At 42.8% G+C, this 21,500-nt stretch overlaps 1 protein-coding gene across 1 annotated transcript; it reads left to right on the top strand.

Annotated features, from left to right (window-relative positions):
* The first annotated feature begins 5,794 nt into the window (after nucleotides 1-5,794).
* On the top strand, nucleotides 5,795-20,243 carry LOC139472210 (major facilitator superfamily domain-containing protein 4A-like). The gene is made up of 7 exons (XM_071254584.1): nucleotides 5,795-5,938; nucleotides 6,067-6,153; nucleotides 6,924-7,002; nucleotides 7,962-8,050; nucleotides 10,367-10,468; nucleotides 18,393-18,678; nucleotides 19,303-20,243. The coding sequence occupies exons 1-7, from the start codon at nucleotides 5,795-5,797 to the stop codon at nucleotides 20,241-20,243; spliced, it is 1,728 nt and encodes a 575-aa protein (XP_071110685.1).
* Nucleotides 20,244-21,500: the final 1,257 nt, after the last annotated feature.

Here is a 21,500-nt window from a genome sequence, read left to right as displayed (position 1 = left end):
GAGACTTACATCATTTACATTATCCTAGACCCCTTATCGGCTCCTAAATACAAACGTAACACTCTCAAACATCTACACATATAACAACATGCACACATCAAATATATACTAACGCATATGCACACAAAAATACAAAGATAGGTCATGTAAACATTAGTACATGTGCAATGAAACCAAGCTGTGTTGAAAAGTGATGTTTTGGCGCATAAACCATTTGTTTATTGACGTATTTCGTATAGCTTCTATTAACAATCCTTTTGATTGAGACAAAACCGAATATTACCAACAGTAAGCAAGATAAGTGGAAGATTCACTGGCTGTTGAGACCCGTGAAGATCCGGGGTAGAATAGGTCTTCAGCAACCAATGCTTGCCGTAAAAGGCGACGATGCTTGTCGTAAGAGGCGACTTACGGGATCGGGTGGTCAGGCTCGCTGACTTGGTTGATGCATGTCATCGATCCCTATTGCGTACATAAAGGCTCGACCCGTGAAGATTCCGGGGTAGAATAGGTCTTCAGCAACCCACGCTTGCCGTAAAAGGCGACTATGCTTGTCGTAGGAGGCGACTAACGGGATCGGATGGTCATGCTCGCTGACTTGGTTGATGCATGTCATCGATCCCAATTGCGTGGATCGATGCTCATGATATTAATCACTGGATTGCCTGGTCCAGACTCGATTATTTACAGACCGCCGTCATATAGCTGGAATATTGCGGAGTGCGGCGTTAAACAACAAACAAACAAACAAACAAACAAACAAACAAACAAACAAACTGGCTGTTGCAATCCACACATCGGCTAAACGGACCAGTATGTGGAAATATGAATGTCACATTTAAAGACTCATATAATCAGTTATGTGATGGTGCAAGCAATGGAACAGAAATCAAATATGTCAGGCCATCTACCTGAAATGTTAAAACGCTAGATTATGAGGGCGAGATATATTAAAGCGAGTTTTTATACATACGAGTTTGGGACACTGTAACACCATTTGTTGCACCCAAACATACAGTTCGAAAGCACTCCTGACATGAACAATTACATTAAGCAAAATAATAATGCATAAATAAAAGTACAGGCGGTAAAACTGGAAACAAATTGAATTAGCCTCAACACGAAAATAATTGTATCTAACAGCTTGTCTGTGCACAGGTGGTGTCCATTGATATATATTGTATAGGCAATGTAAATTTGTTTGGCTGGTTGTTTGAACAAGTGTTTGTCATACTCTGAGTATGCCTCCATCTACACACAACAAATTGTGATTTTTCATTTGTGTGAAACATTTGGCAGCTGGGAGCTGAGAAGCCTGAGAGCATTATTATTCATTTGTGTGTATGCCCTTTCCACTAAATTAGTTCATTAATATTTTGAAGCTTCTTAATACGTCTAAATACTCTGCTTTCCCAGATCGCAGAATCGCAGAGGCGACTAACGGGATCGGGTGGTCAGGCGCGCTAACTTGGTTGATGCATGTCATCGATCCCAATTGCGTGGATCGATGCTCATGATATCGATCACTGGATTGTCTGGTCCAGACTCGAACATATTTACAGACCGCCGTCATATAGCTGGAATATTGCTGAGTGTGGCGTTAAACAACAAACCAACAACAACAACAACAACAAGAACCATAAGAGGAAATGGGCTGTACTAAGTCATCAAGTACTGTCATAAGGCATTCCTCCGTCTAGCTTAAGTTTACTTATTACAGTACTAAGATCTCCGCTAGCAGATTTTGCTATTTCTTTTCCAAATTCTCATTTAGCCAAAGTCCAGGGTATTAGAGGCACGAGTATACTCTGTTTGACTAATTTCACAAGTAAATACTAAAATTATATTTTTCAAACGAAGAAAGGAAGAAGCTCCAGAACAAACGGTTGTGGTGTTTTTTTAAATACTGATCTACAAATGCCACGTTACGGATTAATGATTAAGGTCGCATATGTGACGGTGTTAAGCATAAATCTACACGGTCACCAAAATCATTCTTTGGACAATCCAAACAGTGACCGATAACACTGACAACCATTTGTCAATATTTAATCTATATAGGTCATTCATTATTTGTTCTAGTTCTGTCTACTGGTCATACAATATCTAATATGAAGTTTCATATATGAGATTGAAGGGGGAATCGGGTGAGATAATGAAGAAAGTTTAATCAAAATATATATATCCACCAAAATTAACAGTTAATCATAGCCTATGCTTGAACCTGATAAATGGCTTTAAGTTTCCAACACAATGCGTGTACTGAGGGATCATAAACATAATGAGGATCATAAAAGGATCAATTACTTCAGATTAATCTGCGGATAATCCCTAGCAATTCTGTGGCATGTCTGTTGAGGCTAATCGGGGATTTGCGAAATACGGTAACACAATTTTGTGTTAAAGAGTAAATGAAGTGAAAGGTTTTGAATTACAAGCAATAGTCAGATACTGCGCGGAATTCAAAAGGAAATAACTATAACTACCTAAAAGATATACCGTCATTGAAAAAAAATCCTCCTTGTACCTAAACATAAGTACAACCATATGATGAAATCCCGCACATGTATGAATCATATACATATAGAAGTTTGCCGCTGGCTTGGCATAGACAGACAGCTCCGGATATGTAAACTCTGCACATCGCTAGCTGTAGCTGATGAATTTCTCTACCTATTTAGATGTGAAGCATATAATGATCATAGAACCTCTCCCATAGCCGATAAGTAAACACATTATTCTAACGTCACGACATTTAAAAACCTTCTTGCTTCCAAAAAAGTAACAGATCATAAGAAGCTCGCAAAAATCCTCTCAATCATTGACAAAAATATGAAATAAATAACAAATTTATTTATACTTATGCATACATTTATATTTTACGATCTGTTGTTTTTAGAATAAGCCTGAGCTGAGAGTAGAGTTGAGATGCAGTTTTTGAATACACAGAATGTAACTTGAAGTGAATTAAGCCTGTTTGATTGACGCTCTGATGGATTTACTAAAATGGGGACATGTTTTGACAAATTATATGATCTCCAAAGTACAGATTCATAGATAAACATATTGAGTGTTGGGAAGAAGATGTCTATTTACACATTGACTGCGGTGACAAAGAAACAAGCAGAGGTTTATAGGAACATTAATGAGAGAAAATACATCTAGGAATATTCTAAAACTTACAAAAAGGGCTATTTCTGATCATATCAGATTGACGACAGTCGAACAAGCTTCGTGTCATCTACCAGAATACCTACAAAGTAAATATAGTAAACAATCTTTTGAATGGTAGGAAGTCTTTAAACAAATCATAATTATGACCTTTAGACTAACTTGCTATCATTTGGGGAGGGGCCAGTTAACGTATTAAAACCAAAAGCTCATGCAATTTTTATTCCATTCTTCTAAATAAATATAGGATCAATAATCGTCCAAAGTGATGGATATATACAAGAACAAATAAGGGACCCTGTCATTTTAGCTGTAAGAATGAAATGCACGAGACAAAGTTATTGAAAGCGTATATTAAACTCGCTCAAACTTTGCACATTGCACATTGCACATGTCCAACGAAGGAAAATGCCTCCAAAATTGCACACGACAGAAATGAAAATTTGCTCGTAATAGGCATAATTGAAGCTGGCCAATCACAGGATGCAGTTGTCACTTTGGTAAATCTAAAGGTGTGATATCCGGGCAGAAGGGCCGATATCGACAAACGGTTGGTAGAGGAAAGCCTAGAAAAACTACGGTTGGAGTTACGAATATGTGTTTTTCTTATCTTTTTCTCCATTAATCATCAATCGTTTTGTGAAATAGTTAGTATATGGTATGCGGATCGTATGTTTAATTGTCTTTTTCATTTGCATGATTTTTCTGATCTGATCTTATGCAATTTTCACCGATATTTTCACCTTTGACGCCAAATTGAATCTGTTTTGGTCGATAATAGGGGCTAATTATTCTAGTTTTAAGTTTATAATAACTCATATTTTTATTTTAGCACAGCTGTCTATTCCCGCGTCTAAGATTACATATTTGAGCACACAATGGTATTCCACATGCATGATAAGAGCACAAATTGAAGAAAATTAAGAAATTTGTTGCAGATGAATACCATATGATAATGAACACTACTCTCATGTTAGGGACAGACAATTTGATGTTCGGGGCTACAGCTGCAAAACCAGATATTTTAAAAAAATAAACTATGAACCTGAATAATTGTTTTTTGAAAAAACACCTTGGGACAACGTTATTTTAGTGGTCGATAATGTGTTATTCTATTTTAAAGGTCTGAAGCATAATTCTCTTTTTCAAGCATTTTCAGGGACATTTTCAATAACCTGGTTCGATTCCCTGCACGGGTATAATGTGTGAAGCCCATTTCTGGTGTCCCCAGTTGTGATATTGCTGGAATATTGCTAAAAGCAGCTTAAAACCATATTCACTTAGTGTCTATTTTTGTATTCATAACACCCTTTCCAATCATACAAGGGGAATTTCCTTAAAGGGGAAAGTGTTGATATAGTGTGAGATATATACATCTGTAGAAATAAAGAAACAACACAAATCTGATGTACAAAAAAATGAAGTATTTAATACTTAATAGAATAAGGGAGTAAAACTAATGAAACACAACATGAACATTTTGAATATGAAATTGAATTTAAAAAACAAAACAAAAATTCTTTTTCTTAAGATACTATCTTCCTAAGAACAACTTTTATTTATTGAGGACTTTAAACGGATTTCAATTCAAGTTTGTTTGCAATTGATGAGATCAAAATATATTTACACAAATGTGAATCATAGATGCTCAAGATGTTTTTATATTAATTAAATATAAATATTTACAATTTTGTTGACTTTTATCCATATTTTTCAAAATATTTCAGCTTCATGGTACAACATGGAGGAATGTGTTCTCTGTCAACAGCCTTTGAATAATGGTGAGGCAACAGTGGTGTTACGTGAGATTGGGCGGGATAGCGTTAATTTGGCAAGTAAAGAACGTGGTGAGTCTTTGATTGTGCAGCCAGGACAAATTGTTCACATCAAATACTGAAGGAAATACATCAACCCAAGAGACGTTCTTGCTGGAAAAAACAACAACTGACATTAAGCTCTCTATGTGAGTCGGAAAACAGATAATTGCTTTCACAAGAAAAAGCATTTTCATTTAGAACTGACGGCAGCCAAATATTCTGAAAAAAAGAGGATATGATGTTATCCCAGTGTGGACCAAAACATTTCAAGAAAACATGTGTACTATGTGTAATGACAGTTGGTCTACCAAGATTAAAGCAAGACTTGAATATGCACAGGACTTGAACGCTTCTGATGTGTATACCATCAGTCTTGCGGTGTTAACTTCAGGACTCACAAAGGCACCCCTCGCTCTTATGTATGCAATGATGAGGATGAGTGTAAGAAGTCAAAACTAGGCACAACGATTCCCGGAAAATAGATGCATTCAACTCTGTAGTGAAGTATCTGGAAGAATATGATGATGAGCAGATTACCATTCAGGACCTCATTTCAAAGATGGGAGACTGGCTGGATGGTACTGACTGTGACTACGGTTTTACATTATGAAACAGAGACTCCAAAGTCATTTTGAAGATAAAATACTGATTTCAGAAGTCAAAGGCAAACACAACACTGTCACATTCAGAACTACAGCATCCAGCATTTTACATGGTCAATATTGTATTCCAAAGAAACAAGACCCTGAAAAGGGAAAAAATGGACTCATTGAGACAGCATCAAAGCTCATTAAAAATCCATGACAATGCCTGATAGTTTCTGCCCATCACCAGATGAAGTGTCAGACATTCAGGAGAATCTACAGTATCTTCCTGCATCTGTGAGACTGTTTTTTGAAACTCCTCTTGTCGGTAAAGATACAGACCTGGGGCTTGCTTCTATTGGCCAGGCAATTGTGCAAGCAGCACGACCACATCTTCTCCGAGCTAGGACTTGAAATAGATCTTCATCACCAATTTGCCTCAAGATCCCTTGTTGATCAACTCCATGATCTTGGATTCTGTTGTTCTTACACAGAAGTTAAGAAGTTTGAATACAGCGCTGCATTCAATCAAGGATTCTGAGAAGTTTGTTCAGTACTCGGCTGATTATGTGGACCACAATGTAAGAACATTAGATGGATTTAACACCTTGCATGGAATGGGTATTATTGCCACTGTTGCACCGACAAGCAGAATATTCCGACCAATACCAAGAAATGATGTAACAGCAGATGATATCGCTGCCATAGGGATCAAGATCCACTTTTACCAACCTCCAACCTCAGGATTTCGACATCTGAAGTACCATCCTATCATCAACATAGCTGCAGAGGATCCAACTTCAAGCATTGACATACTATGGAAGAGTGTTTGGCTTTTCCGACCTGCCAGGCCTTCCTGGTCAGGCATGATGCAAGCTATTCATCATGGAAGTCATCCAGGACAAGCATCAGTAGTATATCTACCCATGATTGACATGAACACTAGTGATCTATCTTGTATATACACCACATTGACATTTGTCAGCAAACAGGCGATCAATTACAATGTGACACCAATCATCACATTTGACCAACCTCTATGGTGGAAAACTACAGTGATAGTTACAAGTGAACCTTCATCAAGTGATTTAAAGAACATAGTTCTGAGACTTGGGGTCTTGCACACTCAGATGAGCTTCTTGAGATGTACTGGCCACAACATGTCTGAAGCAGGTCTATTTGAGTTACTTGAGGTGATATATGCCAGTAATACATTGAGGCATATTTTGGCTGGAAAAGCAGTAGCAAGAGCTATGTGAGCACACATTCTGATTGATACAGCCGTTAATGCAATGTTGGTTTCAAGAACTTTTGGGGGTTACTCTTCCTGATGTGTTTATGTCTTCCACAGATGAACCAGTTGCGAGCTCTCTTCCTGACACAGATTATGAGGATATACAAAGGGCAACAGTTCTATATGATGAACTCATGTGCGAGTCTTTGTCTGTCAGTGAGGTCTCTTTATCTGCTTCTCTGCAGAGTATACAACAAAGGGTAGATATGGAGAAGAATGTCATGAGAGACATCAGAACTGCACAGTTGTGGATCCAGTACATAAGCATGGTTGATGTTTTACGCAGTTTCATTAGAGCTGAACGAATAGGAAATTGGCAACTACATCTTAAGTGAATGTCCAACATGTTGCCATTCTTTGCGGCAGGTGGTCACAACCGGTACACCAAGTCTGTGAGAATCTATCATCTATCTTCAAATGATGAGATTTCTGCAAGAAAAACATCCACATACATTCGAGTTATTTCAGTCTGGGCACTATGTTGTACGACGCACCGATCACTACTGGGGAGGCCTTTCCACAGATCTTGTCATCGAGCAAGTACTAATGAGGACTGTCAAGACAAGCGGTGGACTGAGTAGAGGAACAGGGATGTCTGAAACTCCAAGGCTGGTGTGGCTCATGTCGATGCCTTCATGCACAGAGATCAGTAATGCCATGGGAGAATTAACCAATGATGGTAACAGACATTCTGATCGTCATAAGGACATGTCAAGTGCCAGACAAGAACGGGACCAAAATGATGCATGTAAACTCCCCAGCTTCCTTCAAGACAGAGACCCCTTTCAGCCAGATCCTGACCTCTGAAATATTGCACATGTTGTCACAGCTAGTAAATCTGTAAATGCAGATAATACATATAAGGTTGGCGTACACATACTGGACTCTGTGACCGACAAGCAGAGTAGAAAATAAAATAAAGAACAAGTCGTGACAATGAATGCAAGCACTTTGACAACCAAGAGGAGATCAGATATGTGGACCCCGTGTTATTATTCCAGAGGTTTTTGACAGCAGTTGGACGCTCAACAGAAGTACTTGGAACATTGCTGAAGTTTGAACTTTGCAGTTAACGACCTGTTCTCTTTGATTCAGCTGCGTTCTTGAAAGAAGCCAACAAACCTGCATTAGCTGCATTCATCACCCCTATATCGGATGCTGATACCCCTGGACCTCCATACAACGTTTGATATGTACTTGATGGAGGAGCTTTGCTTCTCTGTTTGCCTTGGCCTCGTGGAGTCACATAATCTCATTTTTGCAACATGTATCGCAACGATGTCTCAACCCATTATGGACAGGCCACTGTTGTGTTTGATGGATACTCAAGCAGCACATCCACCAAATACGTTACACGTCTAAGAAGAACAGGTGGACGTGTTGGAGCTACAGTGAAATTTGACAGTGACATGATCTTACAGTCAAAAAAGGAATCCTTCCTTGTAAATGTTGAAAACAAAGAAAGGCTCATCAAGATTCTGAGTGAATGCCTATAATTGAGGAAATAACAGTGAAGGGGTGGTCAGGTAGCCTAGTGGTTAAAGCGTTCGCTCGTCATGCCGAAGACCCGGGTTCGATTCCCGACATGGGTACAATGTGTGAAGCCCATATTCCGATGTCCCGTGCCGTGATCTTGCTAAAATATTGCTAAAAAAGCGGCGTAAAACCATACTCACTCACTCACACACTCTTGGCAAAACGCTGAACTTTGCTAGGACGATTCCTGTTGCTTGGTTTGTGTGATGACAATACCTTTAATTGGGCTCGGACTTGTCTTGTAGCTTTGTTTGAATGTTAGCAATACGCTTAACGTTATTCTGTATATGATGTAGCGTCGGAAACCACAGAGACACACCGATAACGTCAAATTACCCGAGGAGAATGTTAGTCATATGATTTGGTTTGGTTGGTTTGTTGTTTAACGCCGCACCCAGCAATATTCCAGCTATATGACGGCGGTCTGTAAACAATCGAGTCTGGACAAAACAATCCAGTCATTTACATCATGCGCATCGATCCATCCAGTTGGGATCGATGACATGCATCAACCAAGTCAGCGAGCCTGACCACCCGATCCAGTTAGTCGCCTCTTACGTTAGTCATATGAGTGTTCGCCACACAACTGCATACATCCTTACCTTTATCTGCAATACTTTATAATGCACTACATAGATTTGTTTGCACATCATAGTGTAATAAAGTTTTTTTGTAACATGGCATAGACAGCAAGCTTAATGGAGGTCGACCAATTACACTCTCAGTTTACAAATTCCAAACATCACGTATCAGTTGACAGTTCATACAACACGCAGATTAACAAAACACTACAAAAAAGAACGCCGCAACTTTTTCTTTAGTCGTCACACAGCTTGAAATGTCAGCAAAGGTATTTTTTAGTGTGGCTGCCAGATTGTTATATTCTTTAACTGATAAATCTGTCGTAAATTCAAACAAGCACAGTCTGCTTTGATCCCTTGCAATCCATGTATCCTTGTCATTGTTCCAAACAATTTAATGTACAAATATCCAAAAAAAGATTAAGAGGATTAATATCTAAATGAATAAAATAAAGTCTTATAGTTGAAGTCTTACTTTCCCACTATCCTATACATAAGTAGTGGCCTTATAGGCCTTATACGCAATTGGGAAACGATGACATTCATCAACAAGCAAGCTCGATCACCCGATACCGTCGGTCGCCTCTTACGACAAGCTTGGGTTGCTGAAGATCGATATTGTGAGCGACGATCTACTAAAGACAGGTTAAGAAGACACGCAATTAACCAAGTCACCGAACCTGACCACAAGATCCATAAGGTCACTGCATAGGTTCTTGGGGATCTTTTTTAATCCCAGCGGGTCTTTAAATGTAAGGATATATACTGTATGATGATTGGCTATGTTTTCATAATGCTGTTACTGCATTTGCCGCCTGTCTGTCTGTGGTTTAACGCCGCACTCAGCAATATTCCAGCTACATGACGGCGGTCTGTAAACAATCGAGTCTGGATCAGACAATCTAGTGATTGACATCATGAGCATCGATCCACGCAATTGGGATCGATGACTTGCATCAACCAAGACAGCGAGCCTGCCCACCCGATCCCGTTAGTCGCCTTTTACGACAAGCATAGTCGCCTTTCGCGGCATCGTTGAATTGGTTGATGCATCCCATCATCGTATCCCAATTGGTTGGATCACTGGATTGTCTGTTCCAGGCTCGATTATTTACAGACAGCTGTCATATAGCTGGAATATTGCTGAGTGCGGCGTTACACAACAAACAAACAAACAGGATCTCCACGGGTCCATGATAATGATAATAAGAAACAAACACAACAAGAGGAATATTAACCAATTATTTTTAAAAAAAAAGGATTGGCAAAAAGATCATTTGTTCTGGCCTAAGTATCTGTAATGATGCCCACCAGCTGTCCCGTCTCCAATATATATATATGAGGTGCTTGTTCATGGTAATCAATGTTCACTTTACACATAAGGCAGCACGCTGTATTTCACCTGCAATGGAAAAACTAGGAGAGACACCTGCCCGATATCCGTACATGGAGCTTAGCTTAATGCTTGCCTTGTCGTTTTTCCATGTAAGTACATATGTTCATCATTTCAATCCTTTTCATCCATGAATTCGACTCTGACAAATGCTCTAATTGTCCAGACAAGACCCTGTTCTTCGTTTGTTTGTTTGTTTGTTGACACCGCATTCAATAATTCAATATTCTTGCTATATGCCGGCCGCCTTTGAAAAATCGAGTCCGGACCAGACAGCTCATGATTGACATTGTGGGCATCGAACTATGCAATTTGGATACGATGACATGCATCACCTTGAAACGATGACCGATGCAATTTCCTACTTTGAAGTGTACCATATGTTCCCGTGTCTTTTCAGATGACTTGCCTTTTCATGTGTTTGTGATGGCTGCCACCATTGTTTGTTTGTTTGTTGTGTAACGCCTCAGCAATATTCCAGCTATATGACGGCGATCTGTAAATAATCGAGTTTGGACAAGACAATCCAGTAATTGATATCATGAGCATCGATCCACGCAATTGGATATACACCTAGTATCATCCCTATTATAAGGGTAACACTATTTTTCAGGGCATTATCATTTGCAGAAGCCCGAGGTCTTCCGTAACTGCCCGACGAAGGAGGGCAGTTGAAAAGACCGAGGGCTTCTGCAAATGATAATGCCCTGAAAAATAGTTACCGTTACTATAGCTAAAATGGATGGCATTTGTTATCAAATAAAAAGAAACAACAATGTCGATTTTGAAACATTTACTGCAATCAACACGAATGTCACTGACCCACTTTTACAAATATGGAAACGTCATAGAACCGGATGACGTCACTATTGAACGTTACGTCATCTATCCCTATCCTATGACGTCACCTAACAACGGGCGTGCTAATGGCCCGTCGTCAAGTAATATGAGGGCATTGTAAGTTACAGTGGCCCGCTCATTTCTGATAACATGCGGGCGTTTTTATGATAATTCTATCCATTTTAGCTATAATTGATAGTGATTCATAAACGCATGCTCATGATATAGTCGGAATTGTAAATCCTCTTTTGTGCATATGCAAAGAGTATTGTCGCTTTGATTTATATCAATAAATAAGGAATTATTCATAAGCAATAGCTTATATTTGCTTATAAGTATGACACGCAAGCGGACATTTCCCTCCAATATTCCTATTGAGACAAATCATTTAAATGAGTTGTCAGTTATCATGGGGCTCGGCAGGAAATCTGTGGGACGAAAAACGTACCTGACCACATTGACTGTGCTTCAAATTTAGGTTCGCCCCGACTGTGGTTTTCTCCCACGTGTTGGGGGCACGGGTGGCCCAGTCGTCTGGCAGAGTTGCGTCCCTTGGACACGCCAGAAACCTATGATTGTGGGTTCGAATCTCGGTTCCCCTCGATTATGTTTCTAGTTTTCTACCTGCATCACTTTTGGTTTTCCTCCCTTATTAAGCTTATTAAGCCGCGATGTAACTGGAATAGTGTTAAAAGCGGCGTTAAACCCAACTCACTCACTCTCCAGCGTGTTCCCTAATTAATGGAAATGCTGAGTGTTGTCATCGGTCTCATGTAGTCTCATGTACAGTATAAACACTCAAATCTTGTGATTGTATTTTGTATGATTTAGTTCATGAAGTAGTATACTGACTCCGAGCCGACCCCTTAACCCCTTAATGCCGAGCGCCAGACAGGGTAACAACAAGTACAAGTCTTGTTAGGTCTTTTGGTATGACGCCGCTGGGGATCGAACCCCGGACCTTCCGCTCTGCGGGCGGACACTCTACCACTAGACCACGGAGGCGGTCTGAAGTTAGACAGGCGACGAAGGAGATTTATATGCTTTGCTGAATAACACGGCATATGATCTATGCAGCTTGTAATGAGACATGTCATTCTCATCATCTATTAAACAGGCATGATACCACACGAAAAAAACATAAATCATATGTTTGCCTAAGCTTTTAATTACATTACTGCAAGTCGAATGACAAATAGCCTGTACACATCACTCTCCTGAAGTGAATAACATTATTTTTGTAATTATATCTTAGCTTTCGATTCTGTTGAATTTCCAAACATGATATTTTGTGACCGGGGTAACATATGTCACGGGTGAAATTAATGTTAATTTAGAAGTGAGATATTTAATTAATATTTAACGTAATGATGAGTACCAGGTGGGTTATAAATAAGAGTTCCATTTCTTCGATCACTTTACTTGAGAAAATCAGCGTGAAATGACAATAACCAAACAAGTATCGAACAGGTTGAAACACGGGCGTGTTTATAATTATATCTGGTTCCGGTTCCGAATGCGCATGTGCACTGTTACTTGGGACCGTCTATTACACAGGGGCGCCATATAGTACAATGTTCTCTATCTCCTTCCGAGTCTTTATCATGCTAATGGATAAAGGCTAAGAAATTATAAAGTTTAATGGATGTGAACGAACGTCAATATAACCCATCATATGACTATTCCATGGAGTAGTCTTTGTGCCAAGTAGGCATGCTGGTCGCTCTGGTAGATCGGTGCAGACCCGGTGATGGTGCTGGTGGTATCACATTAGGCTCCGGTGGGGGTGGGGCTCACAGGGTCTCAGGGGCCGGTGGTTGCGACTGAAGGATCGTGCGCCTCGGTGTGCCTCGCCCTGGTGCTGCTGGCGTAACTGAATCGGGTGGTGTCTTGCGCCGGGGGTTACTTACTGACGTCAGTACCGGTGGCCGTGTGGTTCCTGTCTGCTGTCGAAGGCAGGCAGCTGCGGTGTCATGACGGGTGCTGGTACAGTGATGCGGGTTGCTATGTCGTCATAGATCGATCGGGGTGGCGGCTGGTCATTGTGAACTTGCGCAGGAATTTCCTATTCCGAAGTGTGACTCTGCCCGAGCCGTCAAACTTGATCGCGTGTTGGTCGTGTTGGCGTACCTCCACGATACTGCCCGTCTTGTCCCATTTGTTGGGGTGGGGTCCGGTCTGGTTCTGTAAGCGGACTAAGTCCCCTACCGCGGAAGGCGTTTAGTGTGCTCCGCCCAGGTGTTAGATATGCGGATGTGGCGTTTGCAGAGGGCTTCCTTCCTTGCTTTGAGTGTCTCACGCCAAGTCTCGTGTGGTCTGTACTTCCCGGGGATAATCGGGATGAAATCGCTTATCGGGCGGCCGAAGACACACATTTCCGGGGAGATCTTCGTGTCAGGGCCAGGTGTGTTACGATATTGTAGTATCGCTCTCTGCACAGCGGGGCGGTTGGGTAGCCTAGTGGTTAAAGCGTTCGCTCGTCACGCCGAAGACCCAGGTTCGATTCCCGACATGGGTACAATGTGTGAAGCCCATTTCTGGTGTCCCCCGCCGTGATATTGCTGGAATATTGCTAAAAGCGGCGTAAAACCAAACTCACTCACTCACTCACTCTGCACAGCGTCAGTGTCAAGTTCTCCCTGCGGGCCGGTTTTGTCAGTGATAAGTCGTTTCATCGTCTTCACACCAAATCTCCGCACGACAGTTGCTATGAGGGAAGGCCACCGATGATAGGCGGTGTTGTACGCCCCATCTGCGCAGGAAGGACCTGGTCTCGGTCGAGCTGAACTCCGTCCGATGCGAGCTCTTCTGGCGTCCCGTATGTCACGAAGGCGCGACGTAAGTGGTTTATGAGGCCAGTGTCACCACCTGTCGATACCGAGATGGTCGGCCAGTTCGAGTATCGGTCCACCGTAACGAGGTAGTGTACGCCCCTGTGTACGAATAAGTCCGAGCACACTGCGTGAAAGGAGTAAACAGCCGTGACATGTGGGGTTGGCGGCGCTCCAGGCTATGATGTTGCCATCCGGTGGTAGTGTTCGCAGTTGTTCCGAGTGGCACTGACGTCAGCCCACATGCCTGGCCAGAACAAAGAGGACTCTGCGCGGTCGGTCGGTCGATATGCCCTGGTGGGCAGAGTGTAGGACGCTCAGCACCTCACCGCAGAGTGTTGGTTGGTTGGTTGGTTTGTTGTTTAACGCCGCACTCAGCAATATTCCAGCTATATGACGGCGGTCTGTAAATAATCCAGTGATTGATATCATGAGCAGCGATCCACGCAATTGGGATCGATGACATGCATCAACCAAGTCAGCGAACCTGACCACCCGATCCCTTTAGTAGCCTTTTACGACAAGTATAGTCGCCTTTTACGGCAATGGGTTGCTGAGGACCTATTCTACCCCGGAATCATCTGGGTCCCGCAGAGTGAGGGTGGTATGACTACTCTGTCCTTGTATAGGATCAATCCGTCTGTCGATATTATGCTCTCGCAGTACTGGTGAAAGTCTCGAATTGTCTTTGGCATCGTAATCTTTGAGTCGGGAATGCCATTTCCTCCAACATGTGCATATCTCTGTCGTTGCTGGTGGCCTCCCTGACGCGGTCCCATGTCACTGAATGATTCGAGGCCCGCAGCGCACCATGCCAGGTTGTCCTTCTCAACGTTGCCGTCATCTTCCAGCTCGGCTCAGCGTAGGAGAGATAGGACAGCGGTGTGCATGCTGGGTGGGGGGTGGGTAACTATGGCGGCATTGTCATCCGGAAGATTCATGAGGGATGGTCGCATGGTGCCAACCGGCCTACGTGACATGGCATCTGCCGCCTTGTTCATCATGCCCGGAATATGTATGATACGGAAGCGATAACTCAGGTTTTTCTCCTTTCTTCCTGAAGCAGGGGTTTGGTATGTCATCAAATGCTCTGTGCCTTGTCCAAGGTGTCCGCGACTGCGAGAGCCTCACCCTCTATAGGCGCGTATCTGGGTTCTGCTGCGTGTGTGAATCTGCTGCCGACCAGGGTTATCTTCCATCCATCGGTGCAGCAGAAGGGTCTGACTGGCATGCATCGGCAGTGGTTTTGAAACAACCACAATCCAAGTCCCTCCATCGACCAGTCCGTGGCAATGAAGGTTGGCTTGGTCTTGTCAAAGATGCGGCCACCGCGGTCGATTTCTTGAACGATCACGTCCTTCGACTCGCGGAATATGGCCTCTAACTACGAGGACCAATCGAAACGTTCTCAACTTTTCAGGAGCTTCAGGAATGGCTGCGTTCGCTCGGCTGAGCTAAAGGCGTAGGCCACTTGGTTGACCTGTCCAAACCACGATCTGACGTTGATGAAGTTACGCGGTTGTGGGAAATCATGGATTTCCCCTAGATAGCGGCTGCACGGTCGCACGTCTGTCATGGTGATCGTGAAGGCCGGCGAAATCCCCGGTGGTTGCGCTGAAGACAAATCTTTCTGGGTTGAGGATGATTCCATTCCGGCCACATATATCTACAAAATTGACTGCCTGGAAGTAGCTCCCCCTCAATCGTATCTGCCCATAGAAGCGCATCGTCAACGCACTTGGTCTTGTTTTCAACATCCACGAACATCTCGTTGTACCGTCGTGAGTAACCGTCCCCTGATGCGCATCGTCAACGCACTTGGTCTTGTTGTCAACATCCACAACGATCTCATTGTACCGTCGTTAGTAACCGTATCTGATGCCATGTACCCTTGTGGGGCCTATAGGTACCGTTACATCCACCATGGAGTGATGAAGGTCATCTTGTGGCGGTCGTCCTCGTGTAGTTGGACGCTGTGGTAACCGTTTCATGCGTCTTGCACTTCCCTTTAGGTACGGGTCACGCCTGGTGAATTGGGATTGGGTTTGGTGGGTCTTGCAGAACGCATGCTTGGTCAAGGCCTGGAAGTCGAATGTGCGTCACGGCTTGCCGTTCTTTTTTGCGCAGATTACCATGCACTGACACCACGCCACCAGCGTGCCAATGGGTACTTCCTCCAACACGCCGAGACGAATGTCCTGGTCAAGGCCTGCTTTTACTTTGTCTTGCCGGTGTACGACCACAGGGATTGGAGTGTGACACTCAACCGGTGTCGCATCCTCATCAAGCATAAGACGTAGCGGCGGCCCAGTCATTCTCGGTAGGGGTTGGTGTTGGCACGTATTGAATGTACTCTGAGCTCACATCCTGAGCAAGTGTTTCTGTAGTGCTTCTCTATTAGCCTCGGTCGGTGGCATGGGGAGTGTTGTTGGCTTTTTCGGCGGTTCCGCACGTCGCGGGCAGTCACACAATTCTGAGGTCGCTAGGTTCACCTCCTCGAGTGTTGGAAACTTTGCCGAGATCATACCTAGGTACACGCAGGCTGCCTGGGAGAGGAATATGCGGTCCGAATTGTCCGTCACAACGTGATTTGGCGCGTCTCCAATCTCTGAGCGTCGTCACTGTTATCGGCGAATGTTACAACCAGGACTGGAATACAAATTCCCTTGTTGTTTGCAGCCTTCATGGTCATGGGTACGGGTATAAGGTTCTCTGTACTCAGGCCCATTTGTTGGGCGACCTGAATGCTGATCAGGCAGCTCTGGCACCCCGTGTCAGCCATAGCGGGCAGGGATAATGTGCGGGTGCGTTTCAGGTCAAAACCTAGCACTTTGTAATCTTCACGCTCAGTGGTGAGAGTGAGGTTGACGTACTGCTGTGGGGTGGACACGCGTTTCATCCACTTATTGCACGTATCATTGTACAGGTGGTGATAGAGGGGGAGTGTTTGTAACTTGTCAACGCTGGCCATTGTAACCGTGCATAGCTCGACGAAGCCTGCTGTCTGCTCGTCGTACATCCCGTCGGTCTCTCCCGACCTGCTTGGCCTCCATATACTCCTTTAATGGCATGTCCTTGTTCTTTTCACCGAGCAGGTCAAATTGTATTTCTTGGTCCGCGATGCCACGAGCAATCACATTGTGTAGTATCTCTTCCATGAAGTCGTTGAGGCAGGCAAAGCAGGCAAAGCAATTTCAACCAGGACCATAAGAAATCGTTGCTCCAGTTGTAAACTTGACTTCATCATTGTGCAGGGTAATCTGAACGGACCTCGATTTCAGCATGACATCCCGGTTATGGTAGTTAAACCCCATGTTGACAATTGCGTGGCCACTCGACCTGATCTTATAGATGTAATGCTAGACTTCCCAGATCCAATCTGTTCTGGGATACTTGCGTCAAAATGCCAACAAGATACTTCCTTGACCAGCAAGAAGTCCAGATCGAAATCAAATTTTAGGCTGTCAAGTTTGACAGAGGCCAACTTGTTAAAAATTTAAGTGAACTCGCTGCTGCTTTATATGCGGAATGGGGAATTAACAACAGGTAATTGTTCAACAAGTAGCTCACAGATAATTGGATAAAGCAATTACAGTACAGTTAGACTAACAAATACAACACAGTTAATAAAGCCAAATGAACCGCAAGGATTAACAAGCAGATTGCATACTATAAATTACAAAGAGTCTGTTGCTTGATAAAACTTCATAGGCAGACTGGATGTATATATTAATACCCTTGATCAAAGGATGTGACAGCTGATTGCTATGGCTTCTGTGACTTCCTGTTTGGTCGAAAAGAATTGGACTTTGTCAAACTGAATTTGGTAGCTCGGGAACGTTTGCTGGTGGTCTGAGTACTAGGCTGATTTGCTGTCTCCTTTGGCTGTTGAAGTATCATGTTCTTTGATGCGAATAACAACAGGGTGAGAGATTTCACCCATGTACGTGTCACCAGTCACAATTAAACGCATAGATCACTTGCTTGTTAGGTGTGTGTAGGGGTTGGGGTGAGGGCGTTACGGCCATTGGCTCACAGGATGGCACTAGGGATGTGAAGATTGTATCGATGCCTGCCTAAGTAATTGCTGGTTTGCAAAGTCTTGCCAATGTAGGGTAGCGTGATTCGGCTTGAATTTAAGCTAATGTGAGGTGGAGATGGTCCTGACTAGCTTAGTGGGATACTAGTTCAGGATTGTGGAGACATCCTGCAGATAATTAAACGTTCATGGTCAAGGTCAAGGGTGCTGGAGCAGAATTTCTCTTAATTCATACATGAGGGAACTATTCATACCCTGGATATGTATTAAAAGTAACTTGTCAATGTGGGTGTTTCTTCTTCTCAGGGCATCACTGACAGCTTCTTGGGGCCGAGTCTGCAGGACCTGCAATGTATCTACTCTGTGAGTGTTCAGACCATCAGCATCCTGATCCCTCTGTATGGTGGCTTCAAGACAGCAGGTTGTGCGATGCATGCTCCGTTACATGTAAAGGTCAATGCTTTTACGCTGATGATCGTGTGTGTCCTTATCAGCAGTTGCCTTGTGTTGGCAATACCTCTCTGTTCCTCGTTCTGGGTGGCTGCAACTACAAGCTCAGGACTTGGGTTGGCTGAAGGGGTTTTAACGACTGGTAAGTAGAGATTGTTATTGTGGGACTGGAACTGTTGGATATCTTTGGATCTCTTGCTAATCCAAATATCTTCAGATATGTAAATGTTGTCAATATTGCATTATCTTCAATATTTCGTGACATACCTCCAAAGTACTTCATTTTGCCACAGAAGCCCACAACATACGGAAAGAGGTGGTTAGATGTGATTTTGTTGTTTGTGAGGCTCGGGATGCTGATAATGCTATAAGCCATTTGTTTGGTTCGCCAAGACTGTAATATGTGTTAAACAACATTCATTCTCTCTTTCAATATTATTTACTTCACGTTACATGCTCTTGTGACCTCACTCCTTTGCTATGCTTGTCGTAAAAGGCGACTAACGGGATCGGGTGGTCAGGCTCCCTGACTTGGTTGATGCATATCATCGTATCCTGCGTAAAACAAAAAAACAACCAACCCAATTGCGTGGATCGATGCTCATGATGTCAATAACTGGATTGTCTGGTCCAGACTCAATTATTTACAGACCTCCGTCATATAGCTGGAATATTGCTGAGTGCGGCGTTATGCAATAAACAAACGCTCGTTTGCTTACCATGTATGCATCATTAACATAATACCTGTGTGTTCTTTCATTTGCAGCCACCACTGCCAAAATAGGTGAATTAAGTCAAGATAGTGCTATACCCTTTCACATGATGGCACTGGCATTATGCACTGGAAACGTCCTAGGGGCATTGGTTATCTCCCCTTTTCTCAGCAACACAATACGCCCTGACAACACATCAAACTTGCCGGACTTGGAGGTGATGACAATAGAATGTGAAAATTCCGAGTCAAATATAGTTTATGCATATCTGATCTTTGCGTCATTTGGAACTATAGTCGCAATTTTCCTGACTATTTTACGTGTTTGTCGGGACAACAATACCGAGCATGATTCTCATACCAAGAAAATGAAGGACAACTTTGGAAAAGTGGAACTGATTTTCATTATTTTCTTTGCATCTTTAATCTTCCTAACGGCTCCCACTCATGTTGTGTACGGAAGTTTGCTCCTCCTGTTTGGAACTCACAGCAGTCTGGAAATATCGGAGAAGACCATGGCCCTAATGACGTCATCGTTTTATGCGGTCACGGTGTTTGGACGTTTGGGGGGCGTGCTTGTGAGCCTAGTAATATCACAGTTATGGCTCGTCAGTGTGTGTTTGATTGGAGTTCTAGCTACGTCCATCTTTCTGATATGTACCGCAGAAACAAGCTTGGTGTTCTTATGGGCAGGTTCCAATGTTCTCGGTCTGTTCTATGCACCTCTATTTGCTTCACTGGTAGCATGGTCGGCGGAAAATGTCACTGTGAACAATATAGTTTACACCATCATCATGTTCCTTGATTATGCGGGGTTATCCTTAACTTCTCTTTCTACAGGACAACTGATGTCAGCTTTTGGTCCTCAAATGTTGCATTATTCTATAGCAGTATTGAGTGGGATACAAATAATGTTATTCCTTTGTCTATTTTGCCTTGGGAAGATGATACGAAAACAAAAGAATGAAGAATACAAGGCTCTTCCTGGTACCTGATATTATAGATGCATATATGTCCTGCAGTTGTGGCTATCAAAGACGCAAGTTCAGCAACAACCTAGTCTGTGTTTGTTGTTTGTTTATTTGTTTATTGTTTAACATCGATTTCAGCAATATTCCAGCTATATGACGGCGGTCTGTAAATAATTGAGTCTGGAACAGACATTCGAGTGATTGATGTCATGAGCATCGATCCACTCAATTGGGATGCGATGACATGCATCAACCAAGTCAGAGATCCCGTTTGTCGCCTCTTCAGGCAAGCATAGTCGCCTTTTACGTCAAGCATGGGTTGCTGAAGACCTATTCTCCCCCGGATCTTCACAATGAATGAATATGTACCTTTCACCTCGCATCGACTGTGTGGTGTAAATAAATTTGAATTTTTGTTTGGGGAGTTTATAGGTGGCTTGGGATGATTTCAGTTTGTTAGATTGTGGATTTACGCAGGTTCAGAAATCAACTTATTTCAGTTCCACTTCAGGATTTCTTATTACCCATACCGCTATCAAGCTAAACTGCTTGGTTGGATGGTTGGTTGGTTTGTTGTTTAAAGCCGCACTCAGCAATATGCCAGCTATATGACGGCGGTCTGAAAATAATCGGGTCTGGACGGGGCCACGGGGTAGAATAGGTCTTCAGCAACACATGCTTGCCGTAAAAGGTGACTATGCTTGTCGTAAAAGGCGACTAACGGGATCGGGTGGTCAGGCTCCCTGACTTGGTTGATGCATGTCATCGATCCCAATTGTGTGGATCGATGCTCATGATATCAATCACTGGATTGTCTGGTCCAGACTCGATTATTTACAGACCGCCGTCATATAGCTGGAATATTGCTGAGTACGGCGTTAAACAACAAACCAACCAACCAATCAAGGCATTGTGATGTGGCTGCTTCCATATCTGTATGTGATGTAAATTTGTCATGTAAATATGTGTCTTGTCTCTTGTCTTGTTTCTCCATTTATCATCAATCGTTTTATGAAATAGTTAGTTAGTATATGGTATGCGGATCGTATGTTTAACTGTCCTTTTCATTTGCATGATTGTTCTGATCTGATCGTATGTAATGGGACCTGTTTCAGTAGATAATAGGGACTAATTATTCGTGTTTTATGTTTTTAATAACTGATATATTTATTTCAGCACACCTGTCTATTCCCGTGTCTAAGATTACATATTTTTACACACAATGGTTTTCCATATGCATGATAAGAGATGATCAGAGCACTATATTTGGTCACGGTATTG

This window comes from Haliotis cracherodii, unplaced genomic scaffold (genome assembly GCF_022045235.1).
Source record: "Haliotis cracherodii isolate W230 unplaced genomic scaffold, xgHalCrac1.p SCAF_24, whole genome shotgun sequence".
NCBI classification, from domain to species: Eukaryota; Metazoa; Mollusca; class Gastropoda; order Lepetellida; family Haliotidae; genus Haliotis; species Haliotis cracherodii.
Note: the sequence above shows the minus strand (reverse complement) of the source record. Positions and strands in the feature narration are given on the sequence as shown.